This window comes from Drosophila persimilis, unplaced genomic scaffold (assembly GCF_003286085.1).
Source record: "Drosophila persimilis strain 14011-0111.01,24,50 unplaced genomic scaffold, DperRS2 tig00000900-arrow-arrow-pilon, whole genome shotgun sequence".
NCBI lineage: Eukaryota > Metazoa > Arthropoda > Insecta > Diptera > Drosophilidae > Drosophila > Drosophila persimilis.
Window position 1 is genome coordinate 1 of NW_020825369.1, and position 19,033 is coordinate 19,033.

General features: G+C 46.5%; 1 protein-coding gene across 1 annotated transcript in view; it reads left to right on the forward strand.

Annotated features, from left to right (window-relative positions):
- Window positions 1–13,136: 13,136 nt before the first annotated feature.
- Window positions 13,137–19,033, forward strand: part of LOC113566763 (eukaryotic translation initiation factor 3 subunit F-like) — a 37,926-nt gene continuing 32,029 nt past the window's right edge. Inside the window, exons 1-2 of the mRNA XM_026993806.1 lie at window positions 13,137–13,254; window positions 13,323–13,648. Coding sequence (XP_026849607.1) covers window positions 13,137–13,254; window positions 13,323–13,648 — 444 coding nt within the window. The remainder of the gene's footprint in view (window positions 13,255–13,322; window positions 13,649–19,033) is intronic.

Consider the following 19,033-nt stretch of genomic DNA (forward strand, 5'->3'; position numbering starts at 1 on the left):
TTGGGGACCGTATTAGCCATCACAGCAATCGATAAACGATACATCTGTCTCTGTCTCACAAAAGCACGAGTCACTCCCCTCCGCCAGAGGACGCACATTGCACGATGAAGAGCGTGAGAGAGAGAGAGAGAGCACGATTAAGTGTTCCTTCGACCTATATTAACGATCCGATCTCTATGATTCCGTGCTTTCAGTTCTCTCGTGTCCTTGAAATCGATGTTTGTCTTTTTTGGGCCCCGAAGGGCGCTTCCTTCCCTGGGTATCGGGTGTAAAAACATATCTAAACAGTCAGTGGCTCGACATCTAATCCAGTATTGTGTGTAGCCACTGGTTGTTGCCCTTGCGCCGAGCCCTTCCTTTGATTCGCACTCATGGCTGCTCTCCACAGATCTCTACTTTCGGTACTCCCCGCCACTCCCCCCTCTGGTGGCAGCAAAATGTCAAATGCCTCCTCCCACCACAAAAATACAAATACAAATACAAATGCTGATTGCCAATATTCACATTAATCTCCACAGATATGTATGTCCATGCCCCTTGCACCGCCCTCCCCTCCACCGCCACCGCCGCACCACTCGACTGATTCTCTATCAAGAAATATCTCACGCCACAATATTTAAGATGCCAAAGCGTTTTGCGTATTAATCGCCAGCAGCGCCAACCACCAGAGTCGTTGTTGTTGTTGTTGTTGCAGCAATCGTTGAACGCTGAACGTGACGGCAATTGAGTGGCGCCACCTGATGTGGCCAGAAGAAAAAACGGGGGAAAAAAAACTCACTTTTGAATAGGAAAATCACGGAAAAGTTTCCCTTTTTTTTCGGTTTTCAGAGGGAAGATCTGGAACCTTTGGTTTTCCTGCGATTCCTGCCTCAGAGTGTGACTTATGCGGGTGCAACTGCAGCACAAAACTGTACCAATTGCAACAGCGGCAACTGCGGCAACGGCGGCAACACGGCGTTGCAGTTGTACGCTATGCTGCAACATGGAATGACTCGTTACGCCTGACCTATGTTGGCCATTTTTTTGCTATGGTTTTTTTTGGTTTTTTGTGGGCTTTGGCCGTCGCCGTCTGCGTCTGCGTCCGCGTCTGCGTCCTCAATTGGAGTCTCTCTGAATGGTCTCTGAATGGCGTCCGATTCGATTATTCTAACATGAATTATAGTTCGTGTTCGTTGAATGGACAATTATGAATTTATCATGTTCAATTTTTTCGAGTACAGAGCACAGAGCACTGAGCACTCGTACTCGTATTTTCTGAGGCGGCAGCGGCAGCGGCAGCGCCTCCCCCGTCGCTACAGATCCATGGACTCCAATGAAAATTGCCAATATCTAAAGTTGTTTTCTCGTACATAATTAGTTTTTGGCCCCCGATTCTCTCTCTGTGTGTGTGTGTGTGGGGGGTGGCTGTGAAAATGTATGTATTATTGCCCAATCGCCTTGAAGATTTATTCGCAGGTTTTCAGCGGCTATTGGGAAATATATATTTTATATATTTTCATCCATAGGTTTTCCCGCCAGATATATTTCAAGTTTTCATTTAAAAAACTGTCTGAAGTTTGCAAATTTCCTTAAATTTTCTTTTCAGCATTTCTGTATATTTTTTTTACAAATTTTAAAGGTGCTTCTCCAAAAAAAAAAAAAAAATTATACTGTATTTCCTTTTATACTAGCCAATTCCTTAAGATGTTCCCACTGATTTCAGGCATTTATTTCACTATTTCAATGATTCTCAAAGAATCCCAAAGAGAAATCGCACAGAAATGGAATATTTCACTTCTACTTGATTTCCCCTGATTAATCCTTAATTTCCCATATTTTCTACTACTACTATTACCCAGCTTAAAGATATTTCTGGGGAGAAAGGGAACCCTAAGGGTAGGTCCAAAATATAATATTTCATTGTTTCTTACGTTTGAGGTTTGCCATCAGTCCATGCCTCATGATTGCCCCTCGTTTTCAGGGCATTTCTGGGTTAGAGTTTGAAATATTTAGTGGTTCCAAAAGTATCTGCAAAGAGGGAAACCCTAGAAACTCTACTTTTCCACGTGCAACCGTTTTTACCAATAAAATAAAAAGAATACGATTTCCTTGCATTTTCCATGGCATTTTTCTTGGCCAAAGCTGTGCGCTATGCCCCCCCAGGGGTCTTCTTTTTATTGGTCAATAAATTTATGAATATTTATCGCGTAATTCGGTGACTAGTGAGTGCACTCGCGAGTGCCCCTTCCCCGGCGAATGATCGCATGCGGCTTCGGCATCAGTCATCCGCTCAAACAGCGAAAAAAAACAAGAAAAAAACACACACACACACACACACATAAAACTTGAGCAATAATTTAGCAGAAATGGTGCTGTAAAAAATTATTTGTTTATTTATTGAATTTAAATCAAAATAAATAAAAGAAAAAATACATAAAACAAATATTGCAAAAAAAAACAAAAAAAAAATATTAAAAACAAATATTGCAAAAAAAAATAAAAATAAAAACAAATATTGCAAAAAAAAAAAAAAAAGTATTTATATGGAAATGGAAATGGCAGGAAAATTTGCGACTGGAACTCTGGGGCTGCAATTTCGATATCGCTTTCGATTTTTGTATATTTTTTTTGTGCTTTGTTTTTTATTGGAATTTAACGAGCCCGACTTCCCCCCTCCCCCCACCCAGGCGCTCCAATGTTCCGATATAACCGATAATATAGTGTCGTAAATCCCTGGCAAAGAATTAGTCACGGGAGTGCGTGATAAATTCACTTTTATTTGTCTTTCGTGTGAGAATGTAGCCCCAGGGGCAGGCGCACTCTGTGGATTCTTTTGTTGCCACAGAATTTGGTTCGCATTCGCGTTCGCGTTCGCCTTCGATTTTTACTTTCCGCTCGGGTCGTTGACCACCAATTCCGTGGAACATTCACCTTTCCACCTCCGCCCGCGTTACCGCGTTACCGCGTGCCCTGCCCTTCCTTGTGGGCCAAGCCAATGTCAAAGTTTCACTTTTGTGGCAGCAGCAGCAGCAGCAGCAGCAGCGGCAACAACCTGTTGAGGCGATTCTTCTGGGGGCCTGATTATGCAATTATTGGCAATCACTTTCATGCCCGTTTAGAGCAGCGGGAGGCCCCACTCTGGGCCCCTCAAAGAAAAGGGAAATTACATAAAAGTAAGCAACTAAATTTTCGCTTTTTGCGATTTGGGATTTGGGATTTGGGATTTCTGCACGTTGCCGGCGCACCGCACCGCACGAAATATTCCAGACGCCGCCACAAAATCGCCACGAATCGATCGCAAATGAGGGTTAGAGTTCAGCAGCAGCAGCCTCCACAGGGGGTGGGGGGGGGGGGGGGGGCAGGGTAGCCCGAAGCCTGGAGTCTGGAGTCTGGAGTCTACTGCTGCGGCAGCGTTTGCTTTCGGCCTTAATGGCGCTGGCATGGCATGGCCTGGCCTGGCCTTATTGTTTGGCAAATATTTGTGCCACATAATGGCGCAAGGTTTTCTGGAGCTGGACTCTCGCGGTTTCGTTTCGTAGAAGAAGTCGACACTCGACAGTCGCTTAACCCCATTTGACGGGCGGAGCGTTGGGGGGGGGCGGGGGGGATACAACGAGTTTAGATGCTTATCGCTGGTGTTTGGTGTTTGTGGCACGCATGCGTTAATTGTTGGTGGCATGGGGCAGCCCAAAAACAGCAACAAACACATCCTGCGCGTGCCCCCAAACCCAAATCCAAGCCCAAACCCAAACACACAAACAATATATCAAAATCTAACACTGGCGCTGGGGATATCGCATTTGCCTCTGATTGCAACGCTATATAAATCATTCCTTCCTTCGCGCTCTAGAGTCGCCACGGATTTGGAGTCGAAGCTGGAGCTGGCGCTGGCGCTGGCGATGGAGCTCGGGGTCTCTCTTTTTGTGTCGATTGCAATCATCTCGGAAAAGACAGCACGCACGCGCGTGCCAGGATAAGCAGGATGTGGAGTGGTGGTGGGGGGTGGGGGGCTGGGGGACCCACGGAAAAAACAACTTCATTAGAGGATTTGTGGGAGGGGGGGGGAAAACCATGCGGGGGAAAATTCATGAGCGCGTAAAAATGATTTACGCAAGGCGACAGCCGAACAAGTCTTTGCACTCATTTCAGCAATTTGACAATTAATCAATTGCCACAACAGCAGCGGCAGCATGGGCCAGCGACGACTGCAACAACAATCGGGGCATTAGTAAGCAGGCAGCCAACACGATCCGTCGATCGGTAGAGGATATGCCCCACACTGAGGGCAGAGATACCCTAAAAAATTTGGCCAAAAAGGCAGCTAACTTTCAGACGAAAGTAGGATTTCTGTGGATTATGGATGGATCCCTTATATTGAGGATTATTCCTGGCCATTTCCCATAAAAAAAAAGTTAAGAAACCATCAATGAGCAATCAATCAATAACCGCAGACTTTCGCCTTCAAAATCGTATCATCTTTTCTTGATGTTCAATGGATATTCATTAAGTCTTTCATTCACAAGTAGGGATACGATACGATTGAAATACGACATTCAAAAGCATCTTCAGAATTCTATATTTTGAAAGAACCCCTGGAGAAAACCCAAGAAAACCCTTTAGAAATTACCATTAAATGTTTGGAATATTATAACCATAGATAACTACAAGTATGGACGTGGTTCAATGACAGTTTTCCTGGGAAAAGTGTTCCATTTTCTTTGAAAGAAACGATCAAAAGAGAAGAGATTTTTTTAAGAAATCACCTCGAAAATCTATCCAAAAACAATTTAATATATATTATAATGATCCACTTTCCGCCCAAAACGTTTCCCTTTCGGTTTCAATGTCTCTCCCAAGCTTTCGTTTCGGGGTAACCCAAAAATATCTTTGAGGATTCCCGCATTACGTATCCCACAGTCGAGCCCATATACCCTTCTGTATCCAAAGGGGGGGGGGAGCCCCCCGCTCAAAGTCTATTTGCAAAGAGTTGTCTATTTTGAGGTCAAATGCCTGCGATTTTTACAATTTTCGTTCGTTCGTTTCTCTGTCGCCGTGTCGCTGCTCCGCTGCTTGGGGCTTGGGGCTTGGGGCTTGGGGTTCGTAGCCAGAGTTCAGAACGTGCGGGTGCTTGTGCCTTGGAACCACATAAGAAATCTATAGTTCGATCTATTCATCCATCTATCGATTCAAATTGCCTTTGTCTTCGCATACCCGTGTGTATGTGTGTGTGTGTGTGTGTGTGCTTTGCTCGCTCGCTCGCATGGCAATTGGCGGGCGACTAAGTGACATGTGACATATTGTCAACGCATTGGCCTGACGATCATTTGCATAAATTCCGCACAACACACAGAAACCACAGTGCAACAGTCATGGCAACAGGCAACAGGCAACAGCCACAGCCACATGCAAGCAGCCAAGCAGCCAAACAGACGGACAGACAGGCAACAATTGTGTTGACAAACATTGTTGCTACACATGCAACGCGTCGCGTCGCATTGCCTCGTGGTGACAAAAATGTTGCTGTTGCCCCGCACAAAACAAAACAAACAACAAAATGGCTAATTGTGTAAGCAATCGTTCGAGTACGAATACGAATGCGAATGCGAATACGAATATGTCAGGCGGCTAATCAGCAATTGTTGTTGCTGTCAGTCCCGTCGTGAGTCGCCCCCAAAATTGGCCAGAGAGTGTTTATGCCACAAACCACTTTTGATAAAAAAAATAAACCCCCCCTCCCCTTCAATGAATGTGGCAGGGGCCAGGCGGTCAAAATGTTTTATATTAAATTTCATTAAATTATTAAAGCCTTTAACCCGCAAGAGCACCCCTGAAAGAAAACACACAGATACACAGATACAACGGCCCCATAATGGTCATAACACATGTTGCAGGCGGCATAAAACAGCCGAAGAGGCAGGAAAACTGATAGTTGCAAGTGTTTTGTGATACCCTGAAGGAGGGGTATGATGATTTTGGGCATGGGTTGGGCCCAAAAGGGAAGCAATGCCTCACGCAAGGGTTCTCCAGGGCACCAAAAGCAGCACAAAAACAGTTTTCGTCAAAGTCCGAAGGCGGCAGAGGAAAGCAACAAAAACAGTTTCCATCTCAGCCGAGGATGGCGCTTTGTTCTAGAGAGAGCGCATGAGTGAAGGATAGAAGGAATTGGGAGAGGAGAGCGTGGCTAAAGCTCGAAGACGCATTTACGATCCAAAGGAGAGAGATAGCGACTCACAAAAATGCCCCGAATCGGAGCAGCAGCTCGGGCATCAGCCGAGCGTGGGTGGCCGCTTGCCGTTTGTTTTTGTTTCGGAATGAATTGCGAGAGGGAGAGCGAGAGAGTGTGTGCGTGTTGTTGGCGAGTGCGAAGCTCTCGTCTATGAAACGAAGATCAGCAGATAAGACAAGGGCTGCCGAGGGCTCTGCTCTGCCTTAACCGAAGAAGAAAATAAATATTTCAGCAGTAATTGCTGAAAAAGAAGGTTCACCCAAAGAGAATCCCAATGGAAAAACTACATTTGTGCATCCTCCACTCCACGGTGTGTGTATATTCCAGGGTATTATTGTGTTCGGCTACCCGAAAAGCAGCGGCCCACCTCGTTATGTTTCATCGTTATGTTTTTGGCTGCCAAATAAATTGCTGTGTATTTATTGTATGTTTCACTCCACCTCCACCTCCGACACTCCCCCCACCCCCCACCCCCGTGGCGTCTTCGGCTTGGACGTCGATGGTGCGGTGCGGTGTGTGAATAATTTAATTCGAATGGTTAAAACGTGACCAATTTGGTTTATTTACACGTATTGGGGCATAAATTGCACTTTAGTTTGTTGCACATTTCATTGTTTGTGGCAGCAGCAGCGGGGGGTGGGGGCAAGCTTTCACTGTGCCACAAAATAGTAAAATAAAGTCATTAACACGCCGCAAAAGGAGAGCATGCAACGCAGAAGACGCACTCCACCAATCACATGGGTACTTAAGTCGATTTTATGTCTTCATTCGAGAGAGAGAGTGGGAGGGGAGATATGTACATACTGCCTGCCTGCCCGCCTGCCTGCCCCACGTTGCACGCTCCACACAATGCCACACTGTACGGTAGATGCCCCACCATGTTGCGTACAAATTACGAGGCAGCCAACCAATCGACAGCGGGGCGGCATCCTTCTATGGTAGGTTGTTGCTTGTTGCCCGTGTTGCACGTGCAACACACAGGAGAGCAGCTTGAAGTGCATTTGCATTTTAAGTGGAATTCTCTCTTCCACAAATAAGAGGCGATTGCCGTTGCCGTTGCCGCCGCAGTTGTGCCCCTGCTGCAACACGTGCCAATTAGCCGCGCAGCAATTTGGCCAAATTGCAATATGTTGTTACCTGTTAGGCGTTGACATTCGAGCAAGCGGAGCATTTTATGAAGTTGTCGTCGCCAATGCCACAATCGACAATCGACTCTACGACTCGACGACACTCTCGAGCGGCGGGGTATTTATGGCTGCGGCAGCAACAGCAGCACCAGTCCATGGAAATGAAATCCTCTCGCATTCCCAATTCCCCAGGAAATACGTTTCCAGGCGCTCAGAAAATCTTCTCCCAGTTCTTCTGGAATTCCTCTCCCTGTTCCACTGGAAATACACTTTCCAGTTCCTTGGATATCCTCTATAAACAATATCTGGAAATGCTCTCCCAATTCTTCTAGCCATTGTCTTCCAATTCCCCTGGAATTCCTCTCCCTGTTCCCCTGGAAATACTCTTTCCAGTTCCTTGGATATCCTCTATAAACAATATCTGGAAATGCTCTCCCAATTCTTCTAGCCATTGTCTTCCAATTCCCCTGGAATTCCTTTCCCTGTTCCCCTGGAAATACTCTTTCCATTCCCTTACAAGTTCTCTATTAAAATTTTCTGGAATTGCTATCCCAATTCCTCTCTCCCCATTCCCCTGGAAATCGTCTTGCGGTTCCTCTGAAAATCTCCGAAATTTATTTGGAAATTTCTTTCTGGAAAACCTCTCTCAAATACCCTGGAAAACCTCTTCCAATTCCACTGGATATCCCTTTCTAATTCCTCTAGCCATTCTCTTCCAATTCCCCTGGAAAGCCACTTGCGATTCCTCTGGCAATCCTCTTTCCATTCCCTTATAAAACCTCTATCAAATCCCCTGGAAAAACTCTTCCAATTCCAATTCCACTGGATATTCCCTTCCAATTCCTCTAGCCATTCTCTTCCAATTCCCCTGGAAATCCACTTCTGATTCCTCTATAAATCTCCGAAATTCTTTTCTGGAAATCCTCTCTCAATTCCCCTGGAAATCCTCCTTCCATTCCCCCAGAAATCCTCTCTCTCTCACATCCCCTGGATATCCTCTCTCTCTCTCACTCTTCCCTTGGATATCCTCTCTCAATCCCCGTTAGATTGCAGCACCTGCTCTCGTGCTCTCGTGCTCTGCTGCTCTCGCGATTGACCAATCACAATCTTTGCTCAATTTTCGGGGCTGCACTTTTGAACCCCATTTCCATTTTTCGGTTCGATTGTCGATTGGCGACGAGCGACGAGCGACGAGCGACCCCATTCCGTAATGGATAATCGATATCTGTGTCTATATATAAATTGATATTATGCCGAAAATAATTATGCAACATCTTGCGGCGCAGATGGTGCGGGGGGGTGGTGGTGGGGGGTGGGGGGGGGGGGCCTAATATCGCCGGCACAGAATCAATAAACTTTTATGCACGAGCTGCACTCCACGCCACTCGACTCGACTCCACGCCACTCCACTCCACTCTGGGACGGCATTTTGTGTGTGTGTTTCAATATTTCTGTGTGCCTCCTGTGCCTTGCAACAATTTGCACCCAAAAGGCAGCCCAATGTTGCACACTGGCACTGTGTGCCACCCATCACCCACTGCTGCGACTGCAGCGACTGCCTCTGGTGGGGGTTCAGTGGGTCAGCAGCGTCACGTTTGAAGCCGCAAGCAGCACAGCGCCACCATGCACCATGCGGCATGCAGCATGCAACAGGAACCAGTTGCAGTTGCAGTTGCAGACCAATTTCGTTTTCATTTTCAGAGTTTCACTCTCTCTCTCTCTCTCTGTCTCTCTCTCTCCCGCTCTCTCGCTCGCTGAAGGATCGGTGGATCGGTGGATCGCTGGATCGTTGGCGGAGGAGGCCCACAACCGATTGAAGAGTTGTTGTTGTTGTTTTTGTTTTTTTTGCATATCTGTGGCAATCAATCATTAGACGCAATCATTGAACGCCACATTAACTCGCCACGCGGTTGTTGCGGCAGCCAGATATTGAAAACTAATGCGCGACGCCCACTGGACACTTGGTGCAACGCAGTGGCAGTGGCTCAATGCCTCGTTAGCGGGGATTAGCAATTACCCAAAAAAAAAAAAAACTGGCAGAGGCAGAGGCTGGGGCAGGGGCTGTGGCAGGGGCTGGGGCAGGGGCTGGGGCAGGGGCTGGGGCAGAGGCAGAGGCTGGAGCAGGGGCTGGGGCAGGGGCTGGGGCAGATCTAAAGACAGATCTCGACGCAAAAGGCTACACAAACGACAGCCAGATTGTCAGTCATTTTGTCAGGCGCTTAATTGCGGCACAAAGAACGGTGCAACGTGCAGCAACTGCCACTGGTAGCCGCAACAATGACACTGAACCACTGACAACAACAACAACAACAACAACAAAAACGGTGGCATGACTCAGAGACTCCGTGGCTATCAGGAAGTGAGGCAGGCAGCGCAAAAGAGGCTGCCACAGTGGAATAGATCTGCCATTCGATGGCCCGCACTGTACACCGTACGTACAGTACGTACTGTGTACAGTGAAATCCTTGACATAATGACCCCTTTTAGCGCTGCCAAAAGATAACAATGGAGGCAGGCTCCCCAACAGCTGCCTGGACGTGGACCTGGAGCATGGAGCATGGAGCATGGAGCATGGAGCATGGTTATGCCCCGCAAATGCCAAACGAGGCTGTTGCTGCGGCTCTCTGGCTCTCGACTGGGACTGGGAATGGGACTGGGACTGGCCAGACAATGACGTCTAATTAGTTGCACTAAGCCAGGGGAACATGCCACAGCAGCAGCAACGTTCAACACGTGCATGGCAGCTACCGTTTGCTGCTGCTGCCGCTGCAACATTGCTGCATGTTTCCATTGCCTTGCAACAGAATGTAATTCAATCATGCGGCTGCCTTGGAGTAGGCTTTAACCATCGACTGGGAGCCATGCCTCATGCCTCATGTTGCATGAAAGCTGGCTGGCTGGCTGGCTGGCTGGCTTGCTCAATCGATTGCATCGTATGAGGAGACGCACGTTGCAGACCCCTCTTCTGAGGTCAGCTTCCAATTTGCGGCAGTGGCAGGGAGGCAGTGGCAGGCATACACTTTCGATGGATCGGCAGGGGGGGCGCGGCAGAGGAATGTTAAATGGAAGATTAACTGGCGGCCATCATCCGCTGCTGTTATCCCACTTTTCAGCAACTGTTTTTTTTTTTAACTGCAGGAAATTCTAATTATTTTTCTACTGCTGGGATTATCTGCTAATTCCGCGCATCCTCTGTGCCTCGCTGCCGTGTGAGATTCGACCTCCTTTTCCTTGTTAACATCTCAATGGCTCATGTAAATGTCTTTCGTTGGATTATTAACCTCATTAGCGAGGAATTTCCACTCCAGAGAGGCACTAGACTCCACTCCGCGCTCCACACTCCACGCTCCACGCTCCTCACGAGGTGTAATCGGGTTTCGTTTGCAGCACTTATTAGAATCGTTGAATTATGGCGGCACACAGTCTCTCCCTCCATTCTGCAATCTGCAATCCCCCAAACCCAAACCCAATCCCCAGTCCAATCCCCAGTCCAATCCCCAGCCCAAGCCTCCAAGTGACTCCAAGCCCCCAAAGTCCACCCACGCAATGAAAATGCTGCAAAATGAAAATGTTCATTAGATTTGCAACGGTTTTCAGCGCAACATGTAATAAGTTTTTTGTCTCAATTCGAATGTACTCTAACGCGGGAAGGGTATACCTCCAGAAGGGTTCAGCCACCTTTTGGCCTGGTTTAGGGCAAGGGCATGGCTTAAGGCCAGACTTGAGGGGCTTCTCCGCCCCTTTCTGCACATCCCCCCCCCCTGGGCAGGGCATCCCCCGTTCGTTCTGTTTTGTGGCTCTTCCCACCGTTTTTTTTCAGCCTTTTTTCGCTGTGGCCAAAAGCCTTTTTGCCTTTTGCAAAGACAATGATTATGTGTCAATATGCAAAAGGCGATTTACACGCAAGTTAAAGCAACTAAATTGTATAATAAAAAACATTTTATTATGGAGTCGCTGCCGCTGCAGCCGCCACAGCCGCCGCGGGCCAAACAAATTGAGTGCCATGAAGGCAATAAATGGCTTGGCAGCAGCCAGGCCCCGTACCCAGACCCAGACCCGGTTCTAAGCCAAAAAAAAAACACAGAAAAACGCACCTTAGTGGCAACAGCAGCAACGCACAATGCCACAGAAGAGGGGCAGTGGCAGTGGCAGTGGCAGTGGCAGAGGGGCAGGTTCAATGAGTCACAGAGGACGGGGACTGTGGGCTGTGGGCTGTGCTGCTGCACCAAAACAATTGTCAAAGTCTCTCTTGTTTTGCGGGCAAAGAGTTTTATGGGTCAACGTGGCGTATAATTAATACAACGACTTCTTGGGCAACTTCCATTTGCCATTAGCCGGCGATTGCAATTGTTGGCCAGAACGGACCCCGCTGCCAACACAATGATGCTGATGATGGTCATAATTAATATCTGGTGCCTGGTCTTTTTTCTGCGTTGATAATTGTCATAACCTTGCCATCATTTCCTGACATTGATCGATTTGCCCGTCGCAGCACTTTGCCTTCTATCTCTCTCTCTCTCTCTCTCTCTCTGTCTCTGTCTGTCTCTGTCTGTTTTTTATTGTTTTTGGAAATTTATGCATATAATTGATTTTTGTTTCGCTCAGTTTGTTGTTGTTTTGGGAAGTCATGCTGCTGCGGAAAGGAAGAGGAAGAGGAAGAGGAAAAAGCCAATAACAATTGCTGACCTGATTGAATGATTATTTCGGGTGATTCGTTCGATTCGTTCGATTCGTTCAATTGATTCGCAACTTTTCGACTAAAACAATTGCCAATCGAGAAGAAAAACTGGTTCAAGGCTAGAGAGAGAATGGGGATAGCGAAAGCGAAAGCCATCGATCTCGCTTGCACTTGCACTTGCAAGATCTCCCTTGAGTGATTCACAGTGGGACCTAATGGAGGATCTGCGGGGCTTCAGGGTGGGATCTTTAGTCCTAAGTGATCTACTAGTCAAGTTACTAAGCTCAAGTAGCGATCTATAGCTTTTAATGAATCTAATGGAAGATCTGTGGGGTTTCAGGGTGAGATCTTTAGTGACTTTCAGGGATTCAAGTAGCGATCTATAGCTTTTACTGAATCTAATGTTAGATCTGTGATGTTTCAGTGATCTCCAGTGATCGATATTCCAAATCTGACAACTTTGGGGACCATCAGATCGATCTTTGGTACTTTTAAAGATCTCTAGGGATTCTAATATCAGTGGATGGAACATTTCCCTATGATAAGAGTTTATTGGATTAATTTACATCAAAAATATGATCTTTTAGTGATACTTTTGCCAATCTCCTGTAGATCTATGATCGATTCGTGAACCCCTATGATTTCTCTTCGTATGTGATCTTAAAATGATATTCAATGATTCTTGCTCTGATCTACAGAAGATATACCACCATTCATTCAATTCTAGCAGCAGTTCTATCATCATTCAATGATCTGCAAATGATTCACATTTCCATCCTCTGCAGAACTCGGCAATGATTCATATTTGCTGTTTCCCGCCCTCCGTTTTGGGCCCCCTGCCCCACCGTCGGACGTCAGGCAATTGTTTGATTTACTGCAGTTGATTCTCAGCAATTGCTGGCTGCTGCTGTTGAAGACTTTTGTCATTTGGCCAACACACACACACCTTTTAGCCCCGCAACAAGCCACATTTGTGGCACCCACTCGCTGGCCAGAGATTCCCAGGCCTCTCCAAGTGTATGACACTTCTGCGACAGTCGGTGTCTGCAGCGGCTGCGGCTGTGGCTTCCGCTTGTGTGTGGTGGCTCTTGCGCCTGACCAAATTTGGCAACAGCGCCCAACAACGATGGCAGCTGATGATGGCGCCCGCGCATGCGTGCAACAACTGTTGGTGGTGCTGCTGCCGGTGCACACTGCTGCCATAATCATCGTCATCATCATCAACATTTATTTCGATTTTAATTGTGAATTTTGTTTGCGCTTGCTTCTATGTGATCTACCTCTACCGCTCTCCTATCCGCGCTCTCTGCAGCCACTGCTACGCCTCTGCCCGTGCTTACTGCAGCCACTGCTACGCCTCTGCCCGCGCTTACTGCAGCCACTGCTAGTCTTCTGCCCGCGCTTACTGCAGCCACTGCTAGTCCTCTGCCCGCGCTTACTGCAGCCACTGCTAGTCCTCTGCCCAAGCTTAGTGCAGCCACTGCTGCTCCTCTGCCCGCGCTCAGTGCAGCCACTGCTAGACCTCTGCCTGCGCTCAGTGCAGCCACTGCTACTCCTCTGCCCGCGCTCAGTGCAGCCACTGCTAGTCCTCTGCCTGCGCTCAGTGCAGCCACTGCTACTCCTCTGCCCGCGCTCAGTGTAGCCACTGCTGCTCCTTGTCCTCTGCTACTGCACTGCCTGCGCTCTCTTCGGCCGCTGCCGACGCCAGCGCCCCTCTTCGCTCGCCCTCTTCCAGCGTTGGACATATTGTGCATGTTCCCTCCGCAGATTACATGCATAAAAACGGTTGCTGTTCTCTTTTTTTTTTCTTCTGCTCTTTAATTCTTCTTTTTTTCTGTTATTTGTATTTGTATTTGTGATTGCTGTGGCTGTGGCTGTTGCTGTTGTTTTGGGCAAATCTTTAATGAATCTTTGTGCAGGTTTGTGTTGCTTTTTGCTTTCGTTTTTTTTGTTGTTTTTTTTTCTCTATGCAGTTGCTTTTTTTTCGGGTTGCGTGTGGGCCTCAAATCGTTTTTATTATTATTGCGCTTGTCGTGTAATTTAATTTATGAATCTCTGCAGATGGAGGGGGTCTTGTACCGCGTACTTCTCTTGCCCCACCCCCCTCTCTCGCTCTCTCTCTCTCTGTCGCTTGTGGTGCTGCATAATTTTCTAATGCTGACAAATGGGATTTGGATTTATGGCTTTTTGTGTGATTTGTTTGTGCCCCACGTAGGTGTTGTTGCAGTTGCTTTTGATTGAAGATGTTGCAAGCAGTTCGACCTCGACGGAAAAACATGGTCTCTAAAAACTTTAATTGCGAAAATTTGTAATTTTTTTTTTTTTTTGGTTGTTTTGTTGTTTTGTTTACCTATAAACGAGTGCACACAACCGACGACCCCCGCGAGAGATCCGTTTGATATTTGAGCGAATTTTGGCTGCCTTTTGGGTACAAATTACCATATTGCTGAGGCATTGCTCTGGCTAGTTAGTACGATCCACGGTATCGATCTGTATCTGTATCTGTATCTGTATCTGGTTTCCCATAAACCCCGTGACTTTGCTTTGTGCCGCTCTATGCCGCTGCGGCAACTCCCGTGCTGCCGCTGCCGCGAAACCGTTCTAATCTAAACTCATTATAATTAAATAAGTCACGAGTTTTGAATTTTAATTCAACCGCTGACTCCGCGCTGACAGACAGAAATTTCAGGCAGCAGCAGCTACTGCCACCAAAAGCAACAAAAGCAACAAAAGCAACAAAAACAACAACAAGCAACAACAACAACAACAGCCACCAGAGTCAATGGCAATTCCCGTATTCTCTTTTCTGCTTCACTGTTTTTGGCTCTGTTTTTGTTTTTTGGGGCAATTTTATCAGCAAAAATCGCACAAGCCAAGGTCTAAGCCAGGCCAAGACTCTGTCTGACTGTCGCCCCACGGAAAGAAACGTTAATTATATGGCTAGAATAGAGCTCTCTCGGATGGAGCTGGAGCTGGAGATGGAGACCCTCTGTCTGTGTGCTTGAAGGCACTAAAATTTGCACTTTAAGCAGCCAAAACTAGGGTCAGAGGGGAGGGGGGGGGGGGGGGAGTACCGCTACAAATTACTTAAAAATAAAATGAGCCAAATTAGCAGCCGAGTCCGCCGCCACCCCCGTCTCCACCCGGCGCCCAAGCCGTGCCACAGAAAATGCTACTGATTTGGTCTTGGATTTGGGATTCGGAATTCTTTTTGTTTTTGTATCCGATTTCGATTTCGATTTCATTTCAAGTCAAGGTCTAAGCGAAGGTGTTGAAATGCTGCTGGCTGCTGGCTGATGGCTGCTGCTCTTGTGTTTGATTTACGACTGATGCCACTCTGCCACTCTGCCACACTGCCACACTGGGCTCGAAAATTGCTTGGCAAAATTGGCCAAGCCGGGCCAGGCCGGGGCAGAAAGGAATGAGGCAGGCAGGCAGGCAGGCAGCATAGAATTGGGGCCCAGACCCAGACCCAGGCCAAGAGAGCTCTTTTCAGTGTATTAAGTGCTTTGATAGCTGCTGCTGCTCGCTGCTGCTCGCTGCTACTTGCTGCCCCTTGATTGTTGCCCCTTGGATGTTGTTGCTGCATTGTTGTGTCGATTTTGTGCGGCATTATGCAACTCACGACAATGACAATTCACGGCAGGACCTTTGACGACCTACAAGCGTGTCGGCAACCCCTCTCCAGAGCGCGCCTCACACTTATTTTCATTTTCATTTTCATTTTCATTTTCATTTGTGAAGATGCCAAAGCCAAAGCCAAAGCCAGCCCAAAGACCAAGTGGAAGTGCAGTTCCAGTTCCAGTCTTTAGTTTCGCTTTTTTGTTGTTTCTGTTTCTTTTGCTGTTATTGTTGTTGTTTTTGCTTGGATTTCTGTGTCTGTTTCGGTGCTGGAACTCGTATGACAAATCGACAAATCGATTTACATAGTTTTTGGAGTCTTTTCGAGTCTTGTTGGCGGTGTTGGCGTCTCCCCCTCCCTATCCCCCTCTCTTGCTCTGGGGGCTTGGGGGTTCATTAGGTTTGGCTTTGGCTTTAACTTTGGATTTGTGGGCCAATTAGGTTTGGTTTTCATTCGATTCTCGTATTAAAATGTCAGCCTTCCAGCCGGCAATGCCTCAAAATTCTTACATCACTCGTAACATTCGCAAACCCCAAAGGACCTCCCCCCCCCCCCCCATCAGCCCTTCATCGCTTCATTCCTACCACTGTCGGCCATCCAGCGGTGCCCCTGGAGGAGATAATCCCCTGGCTGCAGGACCTGTCGTTGGAGGTAAGGAAAACCCTTTTGAAGGATCGAAGAAGGCGACGAGATCCCTCCTTGGGCAGCCCTCCACCACTGAAAAGTCTCTCTACTTCTTGCTGCAAGACCTGTCGTTTGAGGTAAGGGAAAAACCCTCTCGAAGGATCGAAGAATCTATTGGAATCCATTAAAGATAGGCGTACACTATGGAGTATTCTTTGAGTCGAGCAGATCGCTTCTTGGGCAGCCCTTCACCACTGAAAAGTCTCTCTTCTACTTCTTGTGGCAAATCTCTTTCCTGGCCAATAATTTCCCATGATTTTGATTGACATTCAAGCGATAACTGGCCCCTCCCCCTGGCTCCACAAAGGCGTAAGCACAGCAGCTGGCGATCGCTTTGGACGGAGGGAGGGACGGACGGACCACAGAGTGTTTTCGAGAGCAGAGACATGTTCTGCTGTTCTGCTGTTCTGCTGTTCTGCTGTTGACCATGTCCAATGTGTCGCATGTCCGAGGTGTCTGGCGGCCCTATTAAGAGCATGGCATTCGAAATGATTTATATAATGCTCTGGCATTGTCTTTGGCGGAGCAAAGTGTGATTGCAGACATGAGATAGGACCCCCTGTAAGCCCCCCCCCCCCCTCCTTTGGGGGAGGGGCAGGAGGAAGGCGAGAGCTAGACGGACAGAGGGAAGGGGAGTGGACACTGTCCGGATTGTCAACAGCAATTTGACATTTTGGCTGTCACTTGTTATGTTTTGTTTTGTTTTTTGTTGCTTTGTTTGTTGCTTTGCACCGACATTTAACACAAAACATAAATTACAAAAATTTGTTTTGGCAAAAATCAAAACACAAAAAGCGAAACAAATACAAATCAAATAAATAAAAAGAAATATAATATCAATTCTTTGGTCTAAGAAACAGAAACAGTGGGGAAAAACGTGGGGGATACGACGGCAGAGAAAACGATGGTCGGAAAATACTGGATGATACTTGAGGGGCAGCTATTCCGATCAGAGGTTGCAATACTTGCTCATAATACAAATAAAAACACGCGTATTTCAATTAAATATTCGGTTTTTATATATAAAAAAATAATCCAATTAAATAGTATTCATTTTGATTTAAACATATTTAATTTTAAAATATAAAACACTTAAAAACCAGTAATAACCTTAGTTAAATATATTTCTACAAAATTTAATATAATACAATTTGTGGAAAATATATTTAATTAATATTTTATATATTATATTAAAATAATAAATTTTGTAGAAAATATATTTACTTAAGGCATCAAAATTCTCAGAATTAAAACTATCACAAATTGGAGCTGCCCAAAAATTAGATCCGGTAATTTTTGGGGTTCTAGCTTCCGGAAAATATTTGTTTTTGGCTTTTATTTATTTATTTATTTTTCTAATTATTTAATTATTTAGTACATTGTCTTAAACAATTGACATAAATAAATAACAATTTTATTTAAGCAAAAAAATTAAATTATTTTTTGTATAAATTTAATTTTTTTTAATTAAATAAATATTGATAAATAAAAATGTATTAAAATAAAGCTTGCGTAACTATTTTTTACTGTTATTTTCAGAAGCAAGAACAAGCCGAGGACCAAAGTGGTTCTATTTGGCGAGACCCCACTGTACCTATTTGTAAATCAAATAATTTCACATTAAATTCTTTTAAAAATTTGCACTCACGTGGCAAATCCATTTTGTTTTTGAAATTTATTTTTTTAATACAAGTGTAAATATTGCAATTTGAGGGATTGTACGATATCCAACATCAGCATCGATAAATAAATAAATAAAACAAATGGGTTGGGGGAGGGTGAGGCGGAGGGGGGGCTGCACTCCAAGAAGACATTTCTATCCCTCTGTCCGCGGCTCTCGGCAATTAGCAGTCGAAACAAATTGAGTTAAATTAAATAAATTAAATAAATGCCTGGCATTTGATAGTCGCGGGGCAGCAACATTGTATGCCGGCGCGCGCGGCAATCATTTCAACAATTTTCAATACGCGTTCCCGTCCTTCCGCCCGTCCGTCCGGCCGTCCATCCGTCTGTGGCGACAATTAAAAATCAGTTTTGGCTGCTCCACAGCCGTCGGGGCTCTCTGGAAATGCCTTAATAAAATGTTAATAACTTAATCAATATGCCATAAATATAAGCAGCAACAACTCCAGCCAGCCAGCCAGCCAGCCAGCCATCCAGCCAGCAGCAGAAAAACAAAGGCCTGGAAAAAGCCTGAAAGGCTCCCTGGGACTGCAGGCAAGAGGGGGCGGGTGGGGAGGGCTGGGGAGGCTGCTTCGGCTGCTGCAACACTTTTGTATGCGAAAACAGGGGGGAAAAAAAAATTATAAAAATAAATTCTTGAAACTTGTTTGCTGCATGCGATTACGTCGACAATCGACGATCGACAATCGACCATCGTCGTCGTCGTCGTCGTCGTCGTCGTCGTCTGTCTGCATCTGCGAGAGATCGCATGAATTTCAAAATCGTCGACACAGCTGTGACGAATCATGAAAAATCATTTGCCGGAGAGGCAGGGGGCAGGGGGCAGCAGGCAGGAGGCAGCAGTCAGGAGGATGTGGATGTGTGCCTATAAGAGGGCGGACCATGGCACATGGAGCACACACGGAGCGGGAGCGGGAGAGAGCGAGAGAGCGAGAGAGCGAGAGCGAGAGCTGCAATTACCACTCGATGGGGCCTCTGTTGATCGGTGGGGCCTGCAAAACGCTTTTCACTTTTCAATAGCCATGCCACTAATT